The sequence below is a fragment of the Coccidioides immitis genome (assembly GCF_000149335.2).
Source record: "Coccidioides immitis RS genomic scaffold supercont3.2, whole genome shotgun sequence".
Taxonomy (NCBI): Eukaryota; Fungi; Ascomycota; class Eurotiomycetes; order Onygenales; family Onygenaceae; genus Coccidioides; species Coccidioides immitis.
In genome coordinates this window covers 2697776-2716812 of record NW_004504309.1, presented here as the reverse complement: position 1 = coordinate 2716812, position 19037 = coordinate 2697776, and the positions used below count along the sequence as shown (strand labels likewise).

Here is a 19037-nt window from a genome sequence, read left to right as displayed (position 1 = left end):
AGTCCCAAAGTTTCAATCCAAGGGTTGCACGCGCTTAATCTTGTCCTGCTGATGTCTTCATGATGTGCTGGTTTCTCACAAATTCTCCACGCTGCGAGCACCGCAGCCCAGACTCCCTACGCGGAGGCGAGAGTGCCACCACCACCACCGGGGACGGCCTTTTCCTTTACGGATATCCACTCTATTCCTTCGAGAGAAACTGTGGCGTAGGATGACTAGGAAGCCTGTAGAGGCCTACAGTGGAATGGACTGAACATGCCACCTCTGACCTCATCGATTGATTCGCCCAGATCCTACCCCGTATGTTCACTCCAAAGAGTCCGGCCTTCTTCCCATGTATGTATGTACTGTGCATACATTGAATGATTCTCATCTACTCCGTAGCATTGAAAGTTACATTTTGAACCGCCGGAATCTACATACTCCGTACGAGAACGCGAAACGCAATCATGGATAAGAGGGGGGGGGGGGGGAAGATTAAAAAAGAATCCCATTGTACACTCACAGGCACCGATACATAAGATATGATCTGCTTTGATATAACCACACCTTTATGGCTGGGTGCTTATTTGAGAGGGTCGTCGTTGACGATAAATAAGAGAGCCACACATATGCACACATAGCGCCGTTTGCGTCATCCGGATGCCATGAGCAATTGCAGTAAGCCGGATCAGCGGCTGCTTTCTCTGACAGTAACAAATGCCCTGAGTACTGGGAAGTCGGTAGCAAGCTGCGCGACGCAGCAGCTAAACAATCGCCCAAGCTAGTGTGGCTTTGGTTCTTGAGGATTCATGCCACAGAACGGCCATCCGGCACAGGGGACCAACCGTGCAAGAATTGTAGAAATGGGAAGTAAATTGTCCGTAAAAATATTGGAAATTGATTTGAGCAAATCAATTCGTTTATTCGTGTGCCAATGGTTTATGTTTTACAGTGCTGCAAGTTTTGCTTGAGGTTGGGCGTTATTATGATTCCAAGCTAAGACAGCAGACCACGGAGCACGCCTCCGAAATCTCCCACCACTCGCACCACCCAAAAATCTCGAACGTCACCGTAAGTCACTTCGCCGACCACTTCGCCGCCAACAAAATCAACAATTCCCCCAGTTTGGGAGCTTTGACGGTATCCATTTGATTTCTGTGACGAATCTTCGCTCTCCTCGCCACAAATGTCGCCCTCAACTCTCATCCGTATCGCTTCGCGCCGAACACCTGCGACCTTCTTCAAGGCTTCGTACTCTGCCCGCTCGAGACTTCCAGCTGCTGCTTCGGTCTCTGTCCCTGCAATTGTCACTCTCGGCGGCGCCAGCGGCTTCAGCACGACGGCGAAACGATGCAGTGGCGCTCACGAGGAGGAGACTTTCGAGGAATTCTCTGCCAGGTAGGGCAGTTTGTTGTTCTGCAAGTTTACCGACAACTCGGAAGATAATAAAAATAAACCCCGATTTGTGCCCTGTGTACGACGGCCGAGCATGGAACAAGTCTCAATGGCCTGAACAGATTGTGGAATGCGATAAGGCGGGGAGAATGTGGGCTGATGGATGTCATTGCAGATATGAGAAGGAATTCGACAGCGTCCAGGATGTCTTTGAGCTTCAGGTGAGCCCCATTGATTCACCCATCCCGCCCAGTTCAATTATTATGGTTACCTATGTGCTTCAGTTCGATTAACCGTTTCATCACTATTAATATAGCGAAACCTTAACAATGCCTTCGCCTACGATCTCGTCCCATCTGTCGGTGTCATGACCGCGGCTCTCAAGGCCGCCAGAAGAGTCAACGACTTCCCAACCGCCGTTAGAATCTTTGAGGGTCGGTTACATCCCTAACTATCCATGAACATCCGCTGCGCTATAATGCCAATATCGGTTCTAATCGCGTCACACATAGGCATCAAAGCTAAGGTCGAGAACAAGAGCCAATACGAGGCCTATCTCGAGGAGCTTAAGCCTCTCCGAGAGGAGCTCGGCGTCGTGCTCCAGGAGGAGATGTACCCAGCAGAGAAATAGAAGATTTCCATCCTGGCGGGCACACCTTTTACCCTTATCCCGAAACTGTAGCAGTAGAATTGGAAGGTGTTTTTATTTTGGGAAAATGGGAAGCCGTCCGACATTTGCACTGGTGACATCTCATGCATGATAAATTAGATAGATGGAAGGGGACAAAGGGCTTGGGTGAAGTCTCCATGTCTCTAATTCCCCTCAATCTTGCCCTTATTTCTTTCCTTGGTAACATGTAAAATCAGACAGAATTGAAGCAATGCTTGTTTGTATATTCAAATGATTTCTTTTGTAAATCTTGGACTGCCAGTAATCTTGATGAAAAGCTTGTTTGTCCTAATAAGTCCGAAGCCTGGTCATGGTAAATCTCAATATCAGTTCTACTCTGAAACATCAACAGCAACTATTCATAGAAAAGGCCTGCCCATCAAATCATAAGTCTGCTCAGAGAAATGCGCTGGGGCATGGGGTAATAGAAAACGCAGATTGACCATTAAAAAAAAGAAATAAAGATGTCATAGCAATCTTGATCTAAAACATATACACACAAATCTACCATACGCTCTGAATGGCTAAACCACAATCCGCAGCCGTCAACAGGACAAGGGATTTTTATCCACTCCCGTCGAAGAAAGGGGGTAAATCAAATCAACCCTCATCGAAGAAATACAGAATTACCATTAGACCTTACCGCCAAAGGTTTCACTGTCCGGAGCCATGCCCATTAACGCCGTGTCCTGGTATATACCTGTCGCTAAAACTTATCCGCGGAGCCCGAATTACTCCGCAAAAATGTGATATCTCCGGATTCTGATAGTGGGAATCGGAAAGTTTTCAAGAAGGTAAAAGGAAGAATATATTATGAGCCAGGGTAACCATGCCTGATGGGGAAGTGGAGACTCAGTTTGTCGCAATTATATCAGAGTCTTAAGTATGCGATGCAACTTATGAACTGCCGGTAGGTCCGTCGGATGGTATTGTTGGTCACCCTGTCCCAACATACTTGAACCAATTTGCCCGGCAATCCTCGAGTTGTAAGAACGGCTCCCCGGAATAGAATTTTGCAGGAGTGCAGCCCTTGCATTTCGGAGAATTTGGACAGTTAAAGTATGGAATATGATTGTAGCCAATGTCGCGGAACCTAGGCGCCAACTCTCGTTAGAATGTATCCTGTAGATGTGACAGCCTTTAGGCATCTTACCAGTGGATTTTATTTTTATCTTCGAACAAACCCAAGCCCACGGAGTGTACGGGCGCATCACCCCATCGTTCGTAGAAAAACCCGCCGGCACGATCCAGATGATTGAAATAATCTTCATATGCTTTGCCTCTGAAGAACGACAAATCTCCAATCTCGAAATTAGACCAAAAATGGCAAGTAGAATACCCATTTGCCTTCTGATTATGTGTAGGTCTCTGCTTGTTGTCCACCAGCCAGTCCATTGCGTTGTTCGGATGAACGTATTCGGAATGCGACGCGAGGAACTTAACAGTTTCCGGCCATAAATTCTCAATGCTTTCCGGAGCATCGTAAAGATTTATTGTGAAACCGTACGTTTTGTTGTTGTCCTGCATATATCGGAAGACATCGTAATCGACATCGCAGAAGAAGTGTACATTAGGTTCGACGCGCCAGTAGTACTGCATGTTGGCCAAAGCCGGGTGTTTGTAGAACATGCCACTATTCCACCGACACATTTGGTTGTACGAAAGCTTGCCGCTGTATTGAACTCCCTTTTCCTTCAGCATATCCACGGATTCCTTGTATAGGTCCATATCTATCCAATTGGGAACGTCCCAATGCTCTTTTGGAACAATCTCTGTGAGATACATCAGCAACGATCCCCACGGAAATATTTATAGATGCGAGATCATACCATAGTTGCATTTTGCCTTCGTTTCCGCCTGGGTCCGCTTTTTGAATTCGTCTGAAAACGGTTGGTCATTGAAAAAAGTCCAAGGATAGTTAAATTTGCTATTCCATGTGCTCTCCAGCTCTTTCATTGTCATGATCAATTGGTCCAGCTCCTCGTTACGGACAAGTGAGAGGAGGGTCGCATTAAGACGGGAGGAGTTAGGGTTATTAGGAGCGTACGAATCGCCTTCCGCTCTCCATAGGTGGCCCTCTGGCTCTCCGGTAGCTGTAGAATAGGTTAGGACCAGGAATCCGGTAGATAACTCAATGCTGTCCTCGCAACTTACGATCAGCCAGTGGATCATGCATCAGCCCATTATCGTAAGGATCCACGAGTTTGATGATGGGGTTGGTCGATCTGGAGAGCTGAAAAATAAAGAATAGGCAGAGCAGTATACCGCCCGCCAGAAGTAACCGAAGAGGCCTTGCAACAGCCATGATGGCATTCCAACCCAACCCTTCTTCGCAAAGGGCGTGCTCTAGCAATATTTCTCTCTTCAGGTTCGTTAACAGCGCGGCTTGAAGTAACACAGCTTATGTAACGGGCGATTTGCCTCGATCAGGGGCAAGCGCTGGCTGACATAAGCAGGAGCACCACGAGATGCCAGGACTGTGAACGCGCGAGTCGCGGTATCAGGGATCTCAAGGCTCAAAGCCCCTTGATCTGTAGGACTGGCTGCCGAATGCTCTGAGATACGTTTGATATGGCCGCTGCTCTGCGCATCGGCACTCTCACAGATGAACTCATCGCAATCATCGCAAATATCCAGGATAAGGTATGTCAGTCCCAGGATAATGGGCAGAGAGACAGAACTGATGATCTGTAGAGTTCACCACGATTTAAACACCTGAAGACTGTGGCTCAAAACATCGTCAAACGAAATGCAGCCGGCAGGGTTGACCAGTTTGAAGTTTCACGAAGGCTTGATGGTCTCCAAGAAAAATTCCAGATTGTGGGCAATGCCGGTTTAGCCGATGCGGTCCGCCTCCGATTGTCAGAGCTAGATGCAAGGAAATGCCATTGGGCCCCAGAAGTTCTTTTCCTGCTCTTAGAACTTTCTGACAAGCCTGCTTCTAAGTCGGGCCCGGACAGAGTCGAGTTATTCAAGCCACCTGATCCGCCCCCCATTCTGGTCTGGTCTGATCTCGGTACTTCCGACCTCGATAAAGAGGACATATGGGACGACATTGATTATGCGAACGATTCATCTGATGACAATCTTTCACTGGCATCAAGCGACATATCCATCCCGCGAATCATCCCGCAAAGTTCAAAGGTTCCCCTGGACGAATATATCCCCCCTGAAGACATATATTTGACCGTAGAGGATGATGGGCTAGTGTCATCCATACAAAACACCCAAGCTTGGAGATATCTACCGAGTTCCCTCCCGGAAAGTTCTAACGGCATTTTGACTGACCTACAAGTCATGCGGGAAGTAATATTTATGCTGGAAGGCCTACCAAACTCTTTGTTCCGGAATCTGAATGATAGTATTGAAATAGACGACCGCTTCTTTGTACAGCATGCCTCTAGAGAGGCATTCAGGTCAATACTTAGGTCATTTAGTGACCTGGGAGTTTGCATTCAACGACTCAGGGCCTTCGGGAAACAGCCGCAGGAAGTACCCTTCATGCAAATGTTCCAAAAGGAAGTGGATAAGTTGGTTTACGATCTTGACAGTTTTCTCTCGGAGACGGAAGCCCGCTATTCAGTTAAGCCCCAATTACCATGTGCTAGCCTTCTTGAACTGTTCGACGATGTTCGAAAAGAGACTAAACTCCTTGTCGAGCTAGCCAGTCTCGTAAAAAGGCTGAAAGAGACCACGGGACAGAGCGGTTTTCTTTGCCTGGACTTGCTCTATGACTTGGTTTGCGCAAAACAGGCTGCCGCAGACGATGCAGAATATAAAGTTATGGCTAAAATCTTTTTCAAGTGCTTCGAGATCTATGCAAAACCTATCCAGCTTTGGATGAAAACAGGCATGTTAGATGAATCTCTCGGGTCTTTTTTCATTAAAAACTCGGGTCGACCTACTCATTTGAAATCTCTCTGGCATGAATGGTTTTTCTTAGAAGAGTTCTCGGGGCAATTGTATGGCCCAAAGTTTCTTCGTCCAGCAGCGGACAAAATCTTTACTACTGGGAAAAGCATGATATTTCTTCGCAATCTTGGAGTCGCTCCGGAAACTCTGAACTTAGAAACGCCCACGATTGATAAAAAAGACATTTTTCCGGTTGAAATTCCGTCAGCTTTTGTACCTTTTTCCGGGTTTTTACAAGGTGCCTTTGGGCGATTGGTGAATGAAAATCATAGCGTCGCTTCAGCTGTCTTGAGAGCGGAGCTCAACGAGAAATGTGGGCTTTGGCTTTCAATGCAGGCTTTGGATTATATATACATGGCCAAAGACACGGCACTCTTAATGGCGGTTGATCAAAGAATATTTGAGTTGATTGATAAGGGGAGGCAATCATGGAATGATCGATTCCTGCTGACTGAGAGTTTTCAGCAAGCCTTGGGGAATCTGTCCTGTATTGACGTTAGCCGTCTCATCGCACGGACCATTAAGGTCGCCCCTCGAGAATTCGAAAAGCATTGCCGCTCGGTCAAGTTATTGAAGGCGCTCTCTGTGGATTATGTTCTTCCGTGGCCTGTTGCCAACGTAATCTCAAAGCAATCAATGAACGTGTACCAACGCCTCTCAACATTTCTAATGCAGATTCGCCGAGCGAAATACGTCCTTGAAAAGCAGTGCTCCAATAAACCAAGATATCTTCGGCATGATACTTACACTGAAGATGACATTCTCTCATTCGCCATCCGACACTATCTACTCTGGTTTGTCAACATCTTGTACTACCATTTTACCGAGCTCGTTATCTCGTCATCGAGATCAGAAATGGTAAAATCGATGGCCGAAGCCAAAGATGTCGATGGCATGATTTCTGTTCATCAATCATTCATCTCGTCAATGGAGGAACAGTGCCTCCTCTCAAAGACTTTAGCACCGATTTACCAAGCCGTCATTTCAATCCTTGACTTATGTCTTCAGTTCTCCGACATACAAGTTGGACGATATGCTGAATATCAGTACGACCAAGCAAATCAGTCAACTACGTATCTCCATTTGAATTCGAGCCGATATCGTCGTGGACGCCGTTCGGCTTCCGAAGAAGATGATGAAGAGCTAAGTTCAGATGAAGATGAAGGAGACTACATTAATCAGACTATGTTCGGTGATGGGAGCAGTACATGCATGTCCTTTGCCGAATTGTCGTACAGGGAACGACTGCTCGGTGTCAAACAAAAATCTGACGAACTCAGCAGGTTCGTTAAAACTGGATTAAGAGGCATCGGACGGGTCGACGGTCGAAATAGCTGGGCCATGCTGGCCGATCGGCTGGAACCGAAGAGCCACACATTCATGTAAAAACTAGGCCATATTATTAAACGGTTTCATCTCATTCAATCGCCTGTCCGTTGGGTTAGAGTGTTGACTAGCCGAACTGAGCGTGGCATCTGCTATAGGCTTTCCTACACCCTGATGCGCAAAGATAACGACTTACGGCGCACAAGTATAGTAACCTCGCGTATTTTATGAAAATGGAATAAATATTGCGCATATGCTATTTAGCATCAAGCCATCCCTAACTTTTGTGCAACCTTTGAGATTGCCCACACCTGCCCCTATATGCAACCAAAACTCTTTATTTTCTGACTTTAGCCTCCAATAGGTCCATTCAAAAAAATATTGAAAATATGAAAATAAGATGGCAGACGAGGCACATTAGACCAAAATAAAACATGTTCACCAAAAGTCAACAGGTCTTAACCCACCCATCTTCTCGCGCTGTAGAAAATTCTTCCCCATGGGCCAATATCTCCCCATTCCGCGGACATAGCATTGTCTCCAGGGAACCAACTTCCCACACCATTCATAATGGTTCTTTCTGGATGAGGCATCAAAGCAAGGACCCTACCATCCATACTCCTCACACCAGCAATACCCTCAGGGCTTCCGTTTGGATTGAACGGGTACCTCATTGTTGGTTTCAAGGTAGTGTTATCGACATATCGGATGGGCGCGAGGTTATGCTTGACAATGTCCTCTGCGGCCACCCCAGGTGTATTTGCGAACGAAGCGCGTCCCTCTCCATGAGCAACGGCGATCGGGAGGGAGGTTCCGTTCATTCCATGTAAGAAGACGCTTGGCGACGATTGATCTGAGTCGAAAATGCGCACCATACACACCCGGCCTTCATATTGTTCACTTTCATTGCGCTCGAAGCTAGGCCAGTCTCTGGCGCCTGGGATCAGGTCCTTAAGGCGGCTGAGGAATTGACATCCATTACAAACCCCAAGGGTGAACGTATCAGGTCGCTCGAAGAATGATTTGAATTCTCGCCTTGTGTCATTATGAAGGAGAACTGACTTAGCCCATCCTTGGCCGGCACCGAGGACGTCACCGTAGGAAAATCCACCGCAGGCTGCAATGCCGACGAAGGAGGAAAGAGAAACCTTTCCGGAGATGATGTCAGTCATGTGCACATCGACAGCAGAAAATCCAGCAATGTTGAAGGCAAAGGCCATTTCGGCTTGGCTGTTCACTCCTTGTTCGCGAAGAATAGCAACCTTAGGCTTAGCTGCAAATGGTGAGAATCTAGCACTAAGACTGCTTAGAAGCGGCATTGCAGGGTCTTTTGGATCGAATGTTAGATTGTACGATAAACCGGCATTATTGTCGTCAAGGATGTTCTCGTATTCCTGTTCGGCCGCGGCAGGATTATCGCGAAGTTTCTGCATTTGGTACGAGGTATTGGACCATGTCTGCTGTAGGTTTGCGCGAGAATTGCGGTAGATTAGGGTGGCTCCATAGTAAATGGCCATGTTCTGCTTAGACTTTTCTGCGACACGTCCGATCCTGAAGAGTAGTCCAGGTGGAGGACCGCAAGTCGCAAAGCAGCTGCGGAAGACACCCTCGTCCTTCTTTCGGACTTGGAATACGGCACCCAATTCCTCGTTAAATAATGTCTCCATAACATCTTTAACGTTGGGGCTGGAACAGATGTCATCAAGCATAATTTGGACTCCGCATCTACCGGCAAACATCATCTCCGCCAGTGTCGTAAACAAGCCGCCATCTGAACGATCATGGTACGCCAGAACAACACCAGCTTCCTGGAGCTGCTGAGTAGCGTCAAAGAAATCCTTGAAAAGTTGCACGTCGTGGACATCCGGGCTTTCATTGCCTACTTGATTGAAGACTTGAGCTAGCGCTGAGCCTCCGAGACATTTGCGCCCAGAAAGGTCAACGAACATGAGCACAGTTTCTCCCACCTCTTCAAAACTTCGTAGGGCCGGTGTCCATGTCTTACGAATATCAGATACGGGTGCGAATGCTGAGATAACCAGCGACAGAGGAGCAGTTACTTCTTTAGCTTCGCCGGTGCTCTGATCGTTCCACTTCATCTTCATGGACATTGAATCCTTTCCAACGGGAATGCTGATACCAAGTTTCGGACACAAGTCCATTCCAATTGCCTCGACCGCTTCGTACAAGGTAGCACCTTCTCCAGGGTGATTTGCTGCCGACATCCAATTTGCAGAGAGTTTCACTCGACTCAAACGACCGGGAATATCTGCAGCTGCAATATTCATAAGCGACTCCGCCACGGCCATTCTTGCAGATGCTGCTGCGGAAATGAGTGCGAGTGTGGGTTTCTCCCCCATGGCCATAGCTTCACCCGTTCTCATCCCGGTATGAAGAGACGTAGCGGTGACTGACACGTCAGATACGGGAACTTGCCAGGGGCCTACCGTTTGATCTCTCGCAGTCAACCCGCCCACAGTCCTGTCTCCGATGGTGATAAGGAAGGATTTTGAACCCACAGCAGGGAGTTGTAGAACTCTTGATACCGCTTCGCCTATCAATTCCTTATCAGAAATTGCGGGTAAGTAAGGCTGGAGGCTGCTATCAAAAGCAGGTAATTTTAGTTTTCTTGAAGATACAGTCCTTGTTAGCTTTGGAGGCTTGCCAAATAAGACTGAAAGAGGAAGATCGATTGGTTTGGGGTAGACTTTCGAATCTCGATCAAGGAGAATAAGTCTCCTGTCTTCTTCGGGTTGGCCAAGGCCACGTCCGACGACCGAATAACCGCACCGCTCTCGCTTTGCGATTGCTGTAAATTTTAACATTCCTTCCTCGGAGACGGCCATTACGTATCGCTCTTGAGCCTCGCAGCACCAAATTTGCATCGGGCTCATTCCCTTGTCCGCATTGTCGATTTCACGTAGTTCGAAGGTAGCGCCCAAACCGGCATCGTGGATAAGTTCGGGCAAAGCGTTGGACAAGCCACCAGCGCCTACATCATGAATAAACTTAATTGGGTTGTCATCTCCCATTGAAACACAAGAGTTGATAACCTCCTGGGCCCTTCTTTGAACCTCTGCGTTTCCTCTTTGAACGCTGGCAAAATCCAAGTCTGCAGAACCCTCTCCAGAAGTGATACTTGAAGCAGCGCCCCCGCCCAACCCGATCAACATAGCCGGGCCACCCAGAACGACCAAGTACGAGCCAGGTTTTACCGCTCTAGGATTCTTGAGAGCGTGCTGAGGGCGAACAGTTCCTACACCTCCAGCAATCATAATCGGCTTATGGTAGCCTCTGATTTCGGCCTCGCCGTTGTCCAGATCGACTTTTGTGAGCAAAGTTCGGAAATAGCCCGCGGTGCAAGGTCGACCGAATTCGTTATTGAATGCAGCGCTTCCAATTGGAGCTTCCATCATGATGTCAAAGCTGCTAGCGATGTGACCGGGTTTCCCAACATCTAGCTCCCAGGGCTGTCTGTTGCCTGGTATTAATAGATCAGAAACACAAAACCCTGCTAGGCCTGCCTTAGGCCTGGAACCCTGACCAACTGATCCTTCGTCACGAATCTCACCACCTGACCCCGTGGCCGCACCAGGGAACGGGGATACAGCAGTAGGATGGTTATGAGTTTCGACCTTGGCGAGGAAGTGAACGAGTTCCTTGGTTTGAGACCATTCGCCTGTTAAAGGATTTGGGGCCCAATAACTTGCTTCTTCTCCCTGGAGAACAGCAGCATTGTCGCTGTATGCGCTGATGGTGTAATCAGGATGCTGTTTGTGGGTATTTCTGATCATACTAAACAGGGAGTTGGGCTTCTCTTTGCCATCGATAATCCATTTCGCGTTGAATTGCTTGTGGCGACAGTGTTCCGAGTTCACTTGGGCAAACATAAACAATTCGACGTCGGTAGGCGACCTTGAGACGGCTCCGCCAGGAGAATATGCGTCAACGAGATAATCGATTTCAGACTCATCAAGAGCTAAACCAAGGCGTTTGTTCGCTTCCGCCAAAATTTGGGCCGGAGTTTTTTCTCCATCCTCAAGGGATACGACTTCAAGTGGCTTAGGTTGATGCTCGGAAAACATTGCATGCAGATCTGGCTCCTCTGTGCTTATTATTTGGGTCATTCGATCATGTAGCAGATTGAGAAGTTCCGAGTCCAAGGTCTCTTCCCCATGGCCGAGAACACAGGATATTTTCAGGCCACGTTCTATCCGTTTCACATATTGCTTCAGGCCGCAAACATGTGCGATTCCCGTTGCCTGAGAGCTCCACGGTGAAATTGTTCCAATGCGGGGAGAAACATAGTACGTAACATGAGAGCCCTCCAGAGATTCAAAGGCGGCGAGGTCGTCGGATATGTCTCCGTAATGTAGAAGTTGCTCCAGGACGGCGAGATGTTGCTCTTGTAGATTTTCTACGAGATCGATATAGTGGATCCACTGCGCCCGCACTGCTCGGGCCTTGATACTACCAGCAACGGCACGACACCGAGATTGCGAGAACGCAACGGAGCCTGAAACAACCAAACGATGGGAATCCGACGAAGCCATCTTGCCAATTGGTCTGGAAACGGCAATTATGCGTTAGGCGGGGTTGATTTTCAAGATCACCAATCGATTCGGCATGAAAATTTGCCCCGCGCCAGATATGTGGGATCGGGAATATCGATGCAGAAGCTGATATCCTTAGGAGATGGAAACTATAACACAGCAGGGCATTATCGGGAAATCGAAGCAGAATGCTAGAAGTGAGTCTTCTTCAGCGTTTGCTTCTCCTCTCCTGCATTCCATCGTCCCGTCGCGGCAATGAAAATGACTCTTTGCGTGCTTCGCAAATTTCGGGGCTATCACGTGGTTGGATTACTGATAAGAATAAAAGCTAGTCCTGTATGGGTTTAGTGGCGGGATATTGAATCACGTGGTTTTACTTGATTGATAAGATAAGATTTTAGTCACAATGACGTAATTATATCACGTGATATGCCGATTAACAGATCGACTCCGAGCGAATGCCGATCAGCTTGAAAATCTGGATTTCAGGGAAAAAAAAGATTTCAAAATGCTCTTCAGGATAAATTTTGTCGACGTGATGGCGACTAGCTCAAATCCTCACATTGGCCCACTTCAATCGAACCGTCTTATCCGGAATACTAACGTTTTCAGGCTATATCGATTGGCCCAGCCCCTGGCAGGGCGGGTCTTGCAGCGTTCAGGACCATAGCCCGGGAAGGCTATGGCTATTACTCCCGTCCGTAGTATCATCTAATTATTTGGATATCTTGATACTTCGCAACCTTACACCTGTTTTCTGCTTTCCCTGCCGCCTGTGCGAGGTTGGAGGACTTCGTGTCCATCCTATACCAACCCTTGCTTTATGTGGATTTGCGGAGTGACGTACGAAGTATGTAGATGCTTCTACCCCTCTAGGCTTAGTCCGGTATTTCAACTATCCTCCTAGTCTCTTTAATGGTGTTGATAGCGACGGGAACGAGTCGTGTCTTGCGATGACGAGCACGTTGCCCAGGTCCCCGATCATGGCTAGATGAGAAACGTTTCAGACTGTATATTCTGCAGAAGCTTGTCAAAATTTGACTCTCGGTGATGGAGAAAAGAATTTCCCACTGCAGATGTCCACTTCGGTAAATAACATGTTTACGCAAGATTGGGCGGTGGATGCCTGCCCAAGAGCACTAAAATATTGTTGCCCAGAGGCCGATCAATTTGTGCCCAATAAAGGTTGCTGGAACGTATTTCTTTTTCCCATATTTGTACTGAATACTCCTGAAGAGTTATCAATTCCGAGAGCACGCCGAGATTTTTCCGCCATTAACGATCTGCTTTTCGCCTTTTTGACTTGCGGATGATCCATTCCATCATCCTTCTGGAATGGATCACTTTTGCAAACTTTCCTGAAAATATTCTGTTATGGTCCCGACGGGCCGAGATGCCGTCTCTTCCAGGAACCATCAGGGCTACTTGGGAATTATATATACCCAAGGGATCCACGATATGACATCTAGTCCACATCAGTGTCAGGCCTTTGAAGTCGTGCTGTGTTCTGAAAACTGTTCAGAATATGGCTCACGTATCAAGTCCTCCACGGTCCGCCCGGACATCTCGTACCTACTCTGTCGGTGTGCCAGGCGCAATTGATCCAACAGACTTGCCCTTTCGTGAACTGAATGACAATGCCGTATTCGAAGAATACACGGAGGAGACCGCGGACGGACAGATCACTCGGCCTGTTCGATCCAATGTGACGGGGAAGATCGAAGACTACGAGCTCATTACTTTCAAGGTCGGGGATCCAGAGAATCCAAAGAATTGGAGCAAGGCATTCAAATGGTACTGCACTATGGTCGTTGCGTTTACCTGCTTCGTTGTGGCCTTTAACAGTAGTGTTATCACCGCGGATCTGTCTGCAGTCGGAGAGGAATTTGGCGTTTCCGAAACGGTAACTCTTCTAACAATCACGCTGTTCGTTATTGGCTTCGGTGTCGGTACGAAACTCCTGGTTCTATTTGATCTATCAGTCCGTTCAACCGCTAAACTCAACTATAGGCCCTATGATTTTTGCCCCGTTATCCGAAATGGTCGGCCGGAAGCCTGTTTATGTCGTGACGATGTTTCTTGCTGTTATTTTCTTAATCCCATGCGCCGTGGCTGAAAATATTGCTACCCTTCTTGTTTGTCGCGCTATCGATGGCATTGCGTTCAGTGCTCCTATGACCTTGGTCGGCGGTACACTCGCCGACATGTGGCGTAATGAAGAGAGAGGTGTTCCTATGGCCGCTTTCAGCGCTGCACCCTTTATTGGCCCTGCCATTGGACCTCTTGCTGGTGGGTTTTTGGGTGACGCCAAAGGGTGGAGATGGCTCTATTGGATTCAGCTTATCTTATCTGGAGTCGTCCTCATCCTCCTGATAACAATGCCGGAAACCTATACACCAACGCTTCTTGCAAAGCGAGCTAAAAAGCTACGAAAAGAAACTGGAAAATCAATATACGTCACGGAGCAGGACTTGGATTCAAGGCCTATGGGGGAAAAGCTGCGTATCTTCCTTTTCCGACCATTCCAGCTCCTGTTTATGGAGTTGATTGTTTTCCTGCTCTCGATCTACATGTCTATTCTATATGGACTGCTTTATATGTTTTTCGTGGCGTAAGTAGCAGCGGCTATCCCCGACAACATTACCGTGAAAGGCTAATCAATATTTTAGATACCCAATTGTCTATGAAATCGGGAAAGGATATTCGCCAAGTATCACTGGCCTCATGTTTATTCCACTGGCCATCGGTGTGCTGCTCAGTGCTGTTTGCGCACCCTTTGTCAACAAGCATTACCTAAAAATTTGCGCCAAATACAATGGAAAGCCACCTCCGGAAATGCGCCTGATCCCAATGATGGCCTCGTGTTGGTTTGTGCCCATGGGGTTGTTTATTTTTGCCTGGACATCGTATTCCGAGATTCATTGGATTGGCCCAGCCATGGGAGGATTTCCCGTTGGTTTCGGGTTCATCTTCTTGTATAACTCTTGCAACAATTATTTGGGTAAGTCATTCGGCATCTTGAACAGTTATTTCCATTAAGACAGCGCAGAGAACACTATCTGACTTCCAGTGGCAGTGGACACATACCAACATCAGGCAGCGTCGGCTCTCGCTGCGAAGACCTTTTTGCGCTCAATGTGGGGAGCTTCTGTTGTGCTTTTTACCAACCAGATGTATAACCGTATGGGCTACCAATGGGCCAGCACTTTCTTGGCTTTCCTGGCGCTGGCGTGCTGCGCCATTCCATACGTCTTCTATTTCAAAGGTGAAGCGATCCGTCGTTACTCCAAGTTTGCATATGCCGGTGATGAGGAGGAATCCCCAGCGACAGAGAAGAGGTGAACTGTAACTTTCTTCTCGTTCTTCTCTTCCTCTCTCTTTTTTTCTTTTTTCTTTTTTTTTTCTTTTTCCCCTGGCGAGACTGTCTTAATCTCGAACCGATGTCAAACGCTTAGCGTAAAAGTTCTTCGCCTTTTGATACCTCAGATGATTCTTGGCGTTTTTTTTAGCTGCAGCTTGTGAGCGATCCGGCGTTTTTGTTCTGGAAGAAGACCCTCTCGCTTTGGAGAGGGATGCAAAGGCGATAATTGATAATCATGGTTGTATATATATGACATTAGATATAGACAAAGAGATACCAAGAATAGGCCAGCGGTGATAAAGCAGATTTACCTTTAGTTAACTAGTATTGTCTATTATTACATATTCATCGTCGTACGTGCAGTGCAACGTGCTTCGGAACTACGGCGGGTGATGAGCGCGATCGGCGGCGCCAGAACCGCGCTAGAGGCCGAGTTGCCGAATAAGCGGCGTGACGCCAACCCCAAGAGGGTCTAGCGCCCCTCGCAGGCTGTAGCCGGCCCGTCGTTGTCCCGAAAAGTGGGCAGTAAGCTTCCGCTTAGTCAGTCGATTCTCCTGTTGGCCAGCGGCCGTCGATGTCATCATGCAAAACAGGGCGATCCCCGCGAGAACATGATCCTTCCCGACCTCTCAACCCTCGCCTTCCAGTCCATTCGACGCCATGTCCTTGCCATCGTTGAATCATCCTCCCACTATTACTCCAGGGCGGACCCTCTCGACTCCAGTTTCCGATCTCCCGCAGGCCGAAGTCGATGCTATCATCCGCACCAAGCGCAAAGCTCGCGAGCCAAAAGCCTGTTATCCTTGCCACACCCGCAAGGTCAAATGTGACCGCAATTTGCCTTGTGACGGCTGTGTGAAAAGAGACCATGCCGATCTCTGTTCCTACGAACGTCCGTCCAAAAAACGCCAGGTTATCCCTCCAAGTTTTATCAAACAGGAAGGTGGCGATAGTGGAACCACTGCGGTTGGAGTTGTGCGGACACAACCCTCCGCTGCCATTGACCCAAACAGAGTGTTGTTGTCGAGAGACGAATGGGAGAATGTATGCTGTAAGCTGAAAGAAATGGAACAGACTATCTCCTCGTTGCGAATGGGCATGGAGCGCATCGATATCGGCCCTCTTGCGTCTCCAGAAGTCCGGGGCGACAATACCGCTGGTGTCCGGGACCCCCCGTCCCCGGACAGAGAAGGCATCCACGCATCAAATGAATTAGGGAATGGGACAATCCATCTGGGCTCAAGATCTGTGCTGGCCTATATTCTGGGTGGTTCCGGTACTTCCACAGAGGCTACGCAGGCTCTCAGTGAGGGAGGAATTCTTCCAAAATTGGGCCTTGACAATGAGCTGGTAACATATCCTTTTATTGATCTTTGGTCCTCCAACAGCTCAACATTCGATATAAATGCTGTTTGCAGTGCTTTGCCGGATGATGAACAGTGTTATAGGTTAGCCCCAACTGCCATCAGAGTTTTTTTCTTTCCCTCTCTCTTTCTCTCTTTCTTTATTATTATTTTCTTTCCTTCGCATTGTGGCTAATCAATCCTGCCTTATTTCTGACTACTAGACTTTTCCGATTCTACCGTGATATCGGAGGCACCATTTATCCTGTGATACCAGATATAAACCACTTCGAAGCAAACCTAGAAAGGTTTCTGCAAAACAGATCCAGTGGAGTTACCGCGGATGGCAGTGAGGCAATAGATAAACCTTTCGGAATGAGCATAGCTTTCATAGGTCTATTATTCGCTGTACTTGCTGCAGGCTGTCAAGCATCAGACATGTCAGGCAAGGAACGAGAACTGACGTCTCAGGTATATGGTACGTGATCCAGACCAATCAGGCCCGAAACACTACGCTAATATCGCACAGTTTGTTGTTCATACCAATGTCTCCGTGCAATAAACTTCGTGTCGCAGCCAAATCTGCAGGCAATTCAGACACTCCTCATCATAGGGAACGTGCTTTCCCATAATATGAACCCCGGGGCTTCATATGTCTTACTAGGTTAGTAGGGCACCTTAATCAGCTCACAATTTTAGCTAACTCGAAAAAGGGATGACTCTAAGGATGGTCATATCCCTCGGTTTACAAGTTGAGTCTCACAAATTCTCACCCGCTGAGAGGTATATTCGGAGGAAGGTTTGGTAGGTTTGATCCTTCAAAGCAAACTCCAGGGTATTCTATGCCTAACGTTTTCATGTTTAAAAGGTGGTCCACAGCCTGGCAAGATAGCCACTTTTCATTATCCTACGATCGACCTTCTACGATGGCTTTCGGCCATCCCGACATTCCGTACCGGGCAAACTCACAACCAGGGAACAGATCTTTCTTTGAGACCCTTTGCAGGATAATTGCCTTAACTCTTGAGATTGTTCGAAGTCGTATGCTGTCTCCCCAATCTCAAATGAGCTTTGCTGTCACCCGGGCATATCGAGAGGAAATTACGCGCATTCTAGCTGACGCCGCTCCTCACTTGCGCGACCCCAAGTTTTGTACCACGCCAAAACAAAACCTCGAAAGACTTGGGTTGAAGTTACATTCTTCCTATATCGCTTCGGAGCTATGTCGACCAGCATTAAAAGTAACAGCTGATCCAACGGACGCAACAACTGCTGCTGTACGAAAAGAATGCATTCAGGCGCTCAGTAGAACTGTGGAGGCATATGTAGAATTGCACGCTGCTAACCCACAGGCTTCAAGATCTTGGATCAGTTTACAACGAACCATCAGTTCTGCGTTTCTTCTGGCGGTCCTAGAGGAGTCCAAACATGATGCCCATATCCGCTGTCTTCTCCTACAACTTGAGCACGCGATCGCAGAGCGGACGGCAGCGGATGCAACCGACAAAGGACCCTCTCCTGGAGCTAGCAAATCGGTATCAGAAGGCTCACCCCACCTCATTAGTGGTGTAACGAATATTCCCACGTCAACCTTAGATCCAACCCAGATTTCAACGACTTCCACAATACCCGCGTCTGTGGCTACGGATACGGAAACCCAATGGCAGAAACCACTCACAAAGTCATTACGTGCTTTACAAAAGCTGAACGCTGCTTTTAGCATGCACAGCCGACAACAACAGGTCCAGCCTATCGGGTCCCTACCCTCTATGTCGTCAAGCCCGGGTGTAGGTGTGAGTATCTCCGGGTATGTAACGCCATCTGGATCTATAGGTGGACCGTCAATAAACGCTACAAGGGCCGGATCATTGCCTCCTCCGACGCCGGAAAGTTCTGGGAGCTCAGACTGGAATCTCCCCAACCTGCTGGACCGGGCGGCCGAATATATCCATCCTCCCCTGTGGCCGTGACTGAACTAAAGGCCTCTTCCTCCCTTCCGGCTGGAACTTGGATTCCTTCGTATTATGTTAAATATTCGAAGCATCCTGTGCATATATGATCGTTACGGATATAACGGCGCTACGCATACATCCTATATATGTATGTATGTATTTATATATATTTCCTTGGCATTGGAATAGGGTGTTGGCATGAAATGCATTTTTCGGTCACACTTTACTTATAAGACAGGTGAGCTGTTGGCATGGGCAAAGGCGTTGAGCTGATATTGTTTCTTGAGGCAAGTGTGCTTTTGAGGCGATTGTGAAAAGATAGGAAATTGGGGAAAAGTCAGGAGTAAAGGGGAGATAAATGCACCAATATTTTGGCTGGCTGTTTCGGATACACTTTTTTTTTGTTTATGTTCATAGCAACAATTATACAAAGATCAATTAAAATGACTGATATTCTGGATATTTCTCTTGCATTATGCTGTGTTATATTTTTGTGGTATTGAACGGGTGACTGATGATAAAAGACTAAGAGGCACAATCCAC

At 47.7% G+C, this 19037-nt stretch overlaps 6 protein-coding genes across 6 annotated transcripts; 4 read left to right on the top strand and 2 right to left on the bottom strand.

Moving 5' to 3' along the window:
- Nucleotides 1–1041: 1041 nt before the first annotated feature.
- On the top strand, nucleotides 1042–2277 carry CIMG_06473 (cytochrome c oxidase polypeptide VI). Its single transcript, XM_001242576.2, has 4 exons — nucleotides 1042–1380; nucleotides 1553–1598; nucleotides 1694–1811; nucleotides 1890–2277. Exons 1-4 carry the CDS (start codon nucleotides 1169–1171, stop codon nucleotides 2006–2008), a joined length of 495 nt encoding a protein of 164 aa, XP_001242577.1. The 5' UTR covers nucleotides 1042–1168; the 3' UTR covers nucleotides 2009–2277.
- A 79-nt stretch (nucleotides 2278–2356) lies between these two features.
- CIMG_06472 (alpha-1,2-mannosyltransferase) lies at nucleotides 2357–4425 on the bottom strand. Its single transcript, XM_001242575.2, has 4 exons — nucleotides 4202–4425; nucleotides 3877–4140; nucleotides 3201–3819; nucleotides 2357–3140 (listed from the first exon to the last, which is right to left on the bottom strand). Exons 1-4 carry the CDS (start codon nucleotides 4350–4352, stop codon nucleotides 2984–2986), a joined length of 1191 nt encoding a protein of 396 aa, XP_001242576.1. The 5' UTR covers nucleotides 4353–4425; the 3' UTR covers nucleotides 2357–2983.
- A 136-nt stretch (nucleotides 4426–4561) lies between these two features.
- CIMG_06471 (uncharacterized protein) lies at nucleotides 4562–7345 on the top strand (the record flags this gene model as incomplete). Its single annotated transcript, XM_001242574.2, has 2 exons — nucleotides 4562–4690; nucleotides 4742–7345. The coding sequence occupies exons 1-2, from the start codon at nucleotides 4619–4621 to the stop codon at nucleotides 7343–7345; spliced, it is 2676 nt and encodes an 891-aa protein (XP_001242575.1). The 5' UTR covers nucleotides 4562–4618.
- Nucleotides 7346–7493: 148 nt separating this feature from the next.
- CIMG_06470 (phosphoribosylformylglycinamidine synthase) lies at nucleotides 7494–12060 on the bottom strand. Its single transcript, XM_001242573.2, has one exon. It carries the CDS (start codon nucleotides 11836–11838, stop codon nucleotides 7744–7746), a length of 4095 nt encoding a protein of 1364 aa, XP_001242574.1. The 5' UTR covers nucleotides 11839–12060; the 3' UTR covers nucleotides 7494–7743.
- Nucleotides 12061–13322: 1262 nt separating this feature from the next.
- Nucleotides 13323–15505, top strand: CIMG_06469 (multidrug resistance protein). The gene is made up of 4 exons (XM_001242572.2): nucleotides 13323–13787; nucleotides 13849–14449; nucleotides 14508–14839; nucleotides 14915–15505. The coding sequence occupies exons 1-4, from the start codon at nucleotides 13364–13366 to the stop codon at nucleotides 15178–15180; spliced, it is 1623 nt and encodes a 540-aa protein (XP_001242573.2). The 5' UTR covers nucleotides 13323–13363; the 3' UTR covers nucleotides 15181–15505.
- A 344-nt stretch (nucleotides 15506–15849) lies between these two features.
- Nucleotides 15850–18956, top strand: CIMG_06468 (transcription factor). Its single transcript, XM_001242571.2, has 5 exons — nucleotides 15850–16647; nucleotides 16767–17020; nucleotides 17072–17206; nucleotides 17256–17346; nucleotides 17411–18956. The coding sequence occupies exons 1-5, from the start codon at nucleotides 15860–15862 to the stop codon at nucleotides 18510–18512; spliced, it is 2370 nt and encodes a 789-aa protein (XP_001242572.2). The 5' UTR covers nucleotides 15850–15859; the 3' UTR covers nucleotides 18513–18956.
- The last annotated feature ends 81 nt before the right edge of the window (nucleotides 18957–19037 follow it).

Bases quoted from the DNA above. Each gene is read 5' to 3' on its own strand.
- CIMG_06473 (XM_001242576.2), top strand. From the start codon at position 1,169: ATGTCGCCCTCAACTCTCATCCGTATCGCTTCGCGCCGAACACCTGCG. The intron at 1,381-1,552 runs GTAGGGCAGTTT...ATGTCATTGCAG, and splicing joins TTCGAGGAATTCTCTGCCAG to ATATGAGAAGGAATTCGACA. The intron at 1,812-1,889 runs GTCGGTTACATC...CGTCACACATAG, and splicing joins CGCCGTTAGAATCTTTGAGG to GCATCAAAGCTAAGGTCGAG.
- CIMG_06472 (XM_001242575.2), bottom strand. From the start codon at position 4,352: ATGGCTGTTGCAAGGCCTCTTCGGTTACTTCTGGCGGGCGGTATACTG. The intron at 4,141-4,201 runs GTAAGTTGCGAG...CCTATTCTACAG, and splicing joins GCATGATCCACTGGCTGATC to CTACCGGAGAGCCAGAGGGC. The intron at 3,141-3,200 runs GTAAGATGCCTA...GTTGGCGCCTAG, and splicing joins GATAAAAATAAAATCCACTG to GTTCCGCGACATTGGCTACA.
- CIMG_06470 (XM_001242573.2), bottom strand. From the start codon at position 11,838: ATGGCTTCGTCGGATTCCCATCGTTTGGTTGTTTCAGGCTCCGTTGCG.
- CIMG_06469 (XM_001242572.2), top strand. From the start codon at position 13,364: ATGGCTCACGTATCAAGTCCTCCACGGTCCGCCCGGACATCTCGTACC. The intron at 14,450-14,507 runs GTAAGTAGCAGC...TCAATATTTTAG, and splicing joins CTTTATATGTTTTTCGTGGC to ATACCCAATTGTCTATGAAA. The intron at 14,840-14,914 runs GTAAGTCATTCG...TTCCAGTGGCAG, and splicing joins CTCTTGCAACAATTATTTGG to TGGACACATACCAACATCAG.
- CIMG_06468 (XM_001242571.2), top strand. From the start codon at position 15,860: ATGTCCTTGCCATCGTTGAATCATCCTCCCACTATTACTCCAGGGCGG. The intron at 17,207-17,255 runs GTTAGTAGGGCA...AACTCGAAAAAG, and splicing joins GGCTTCATATGTCTTACTAG to GGATGACTCTAAGGATGGTC. The intron at 17,347-17,410 runs GTAGGTTTGATC...CATGTTTAAAAG, and splicing joins TATATTCGGAGGAAGGTTTG to GTGGTCCACAGCCTGGCAAG.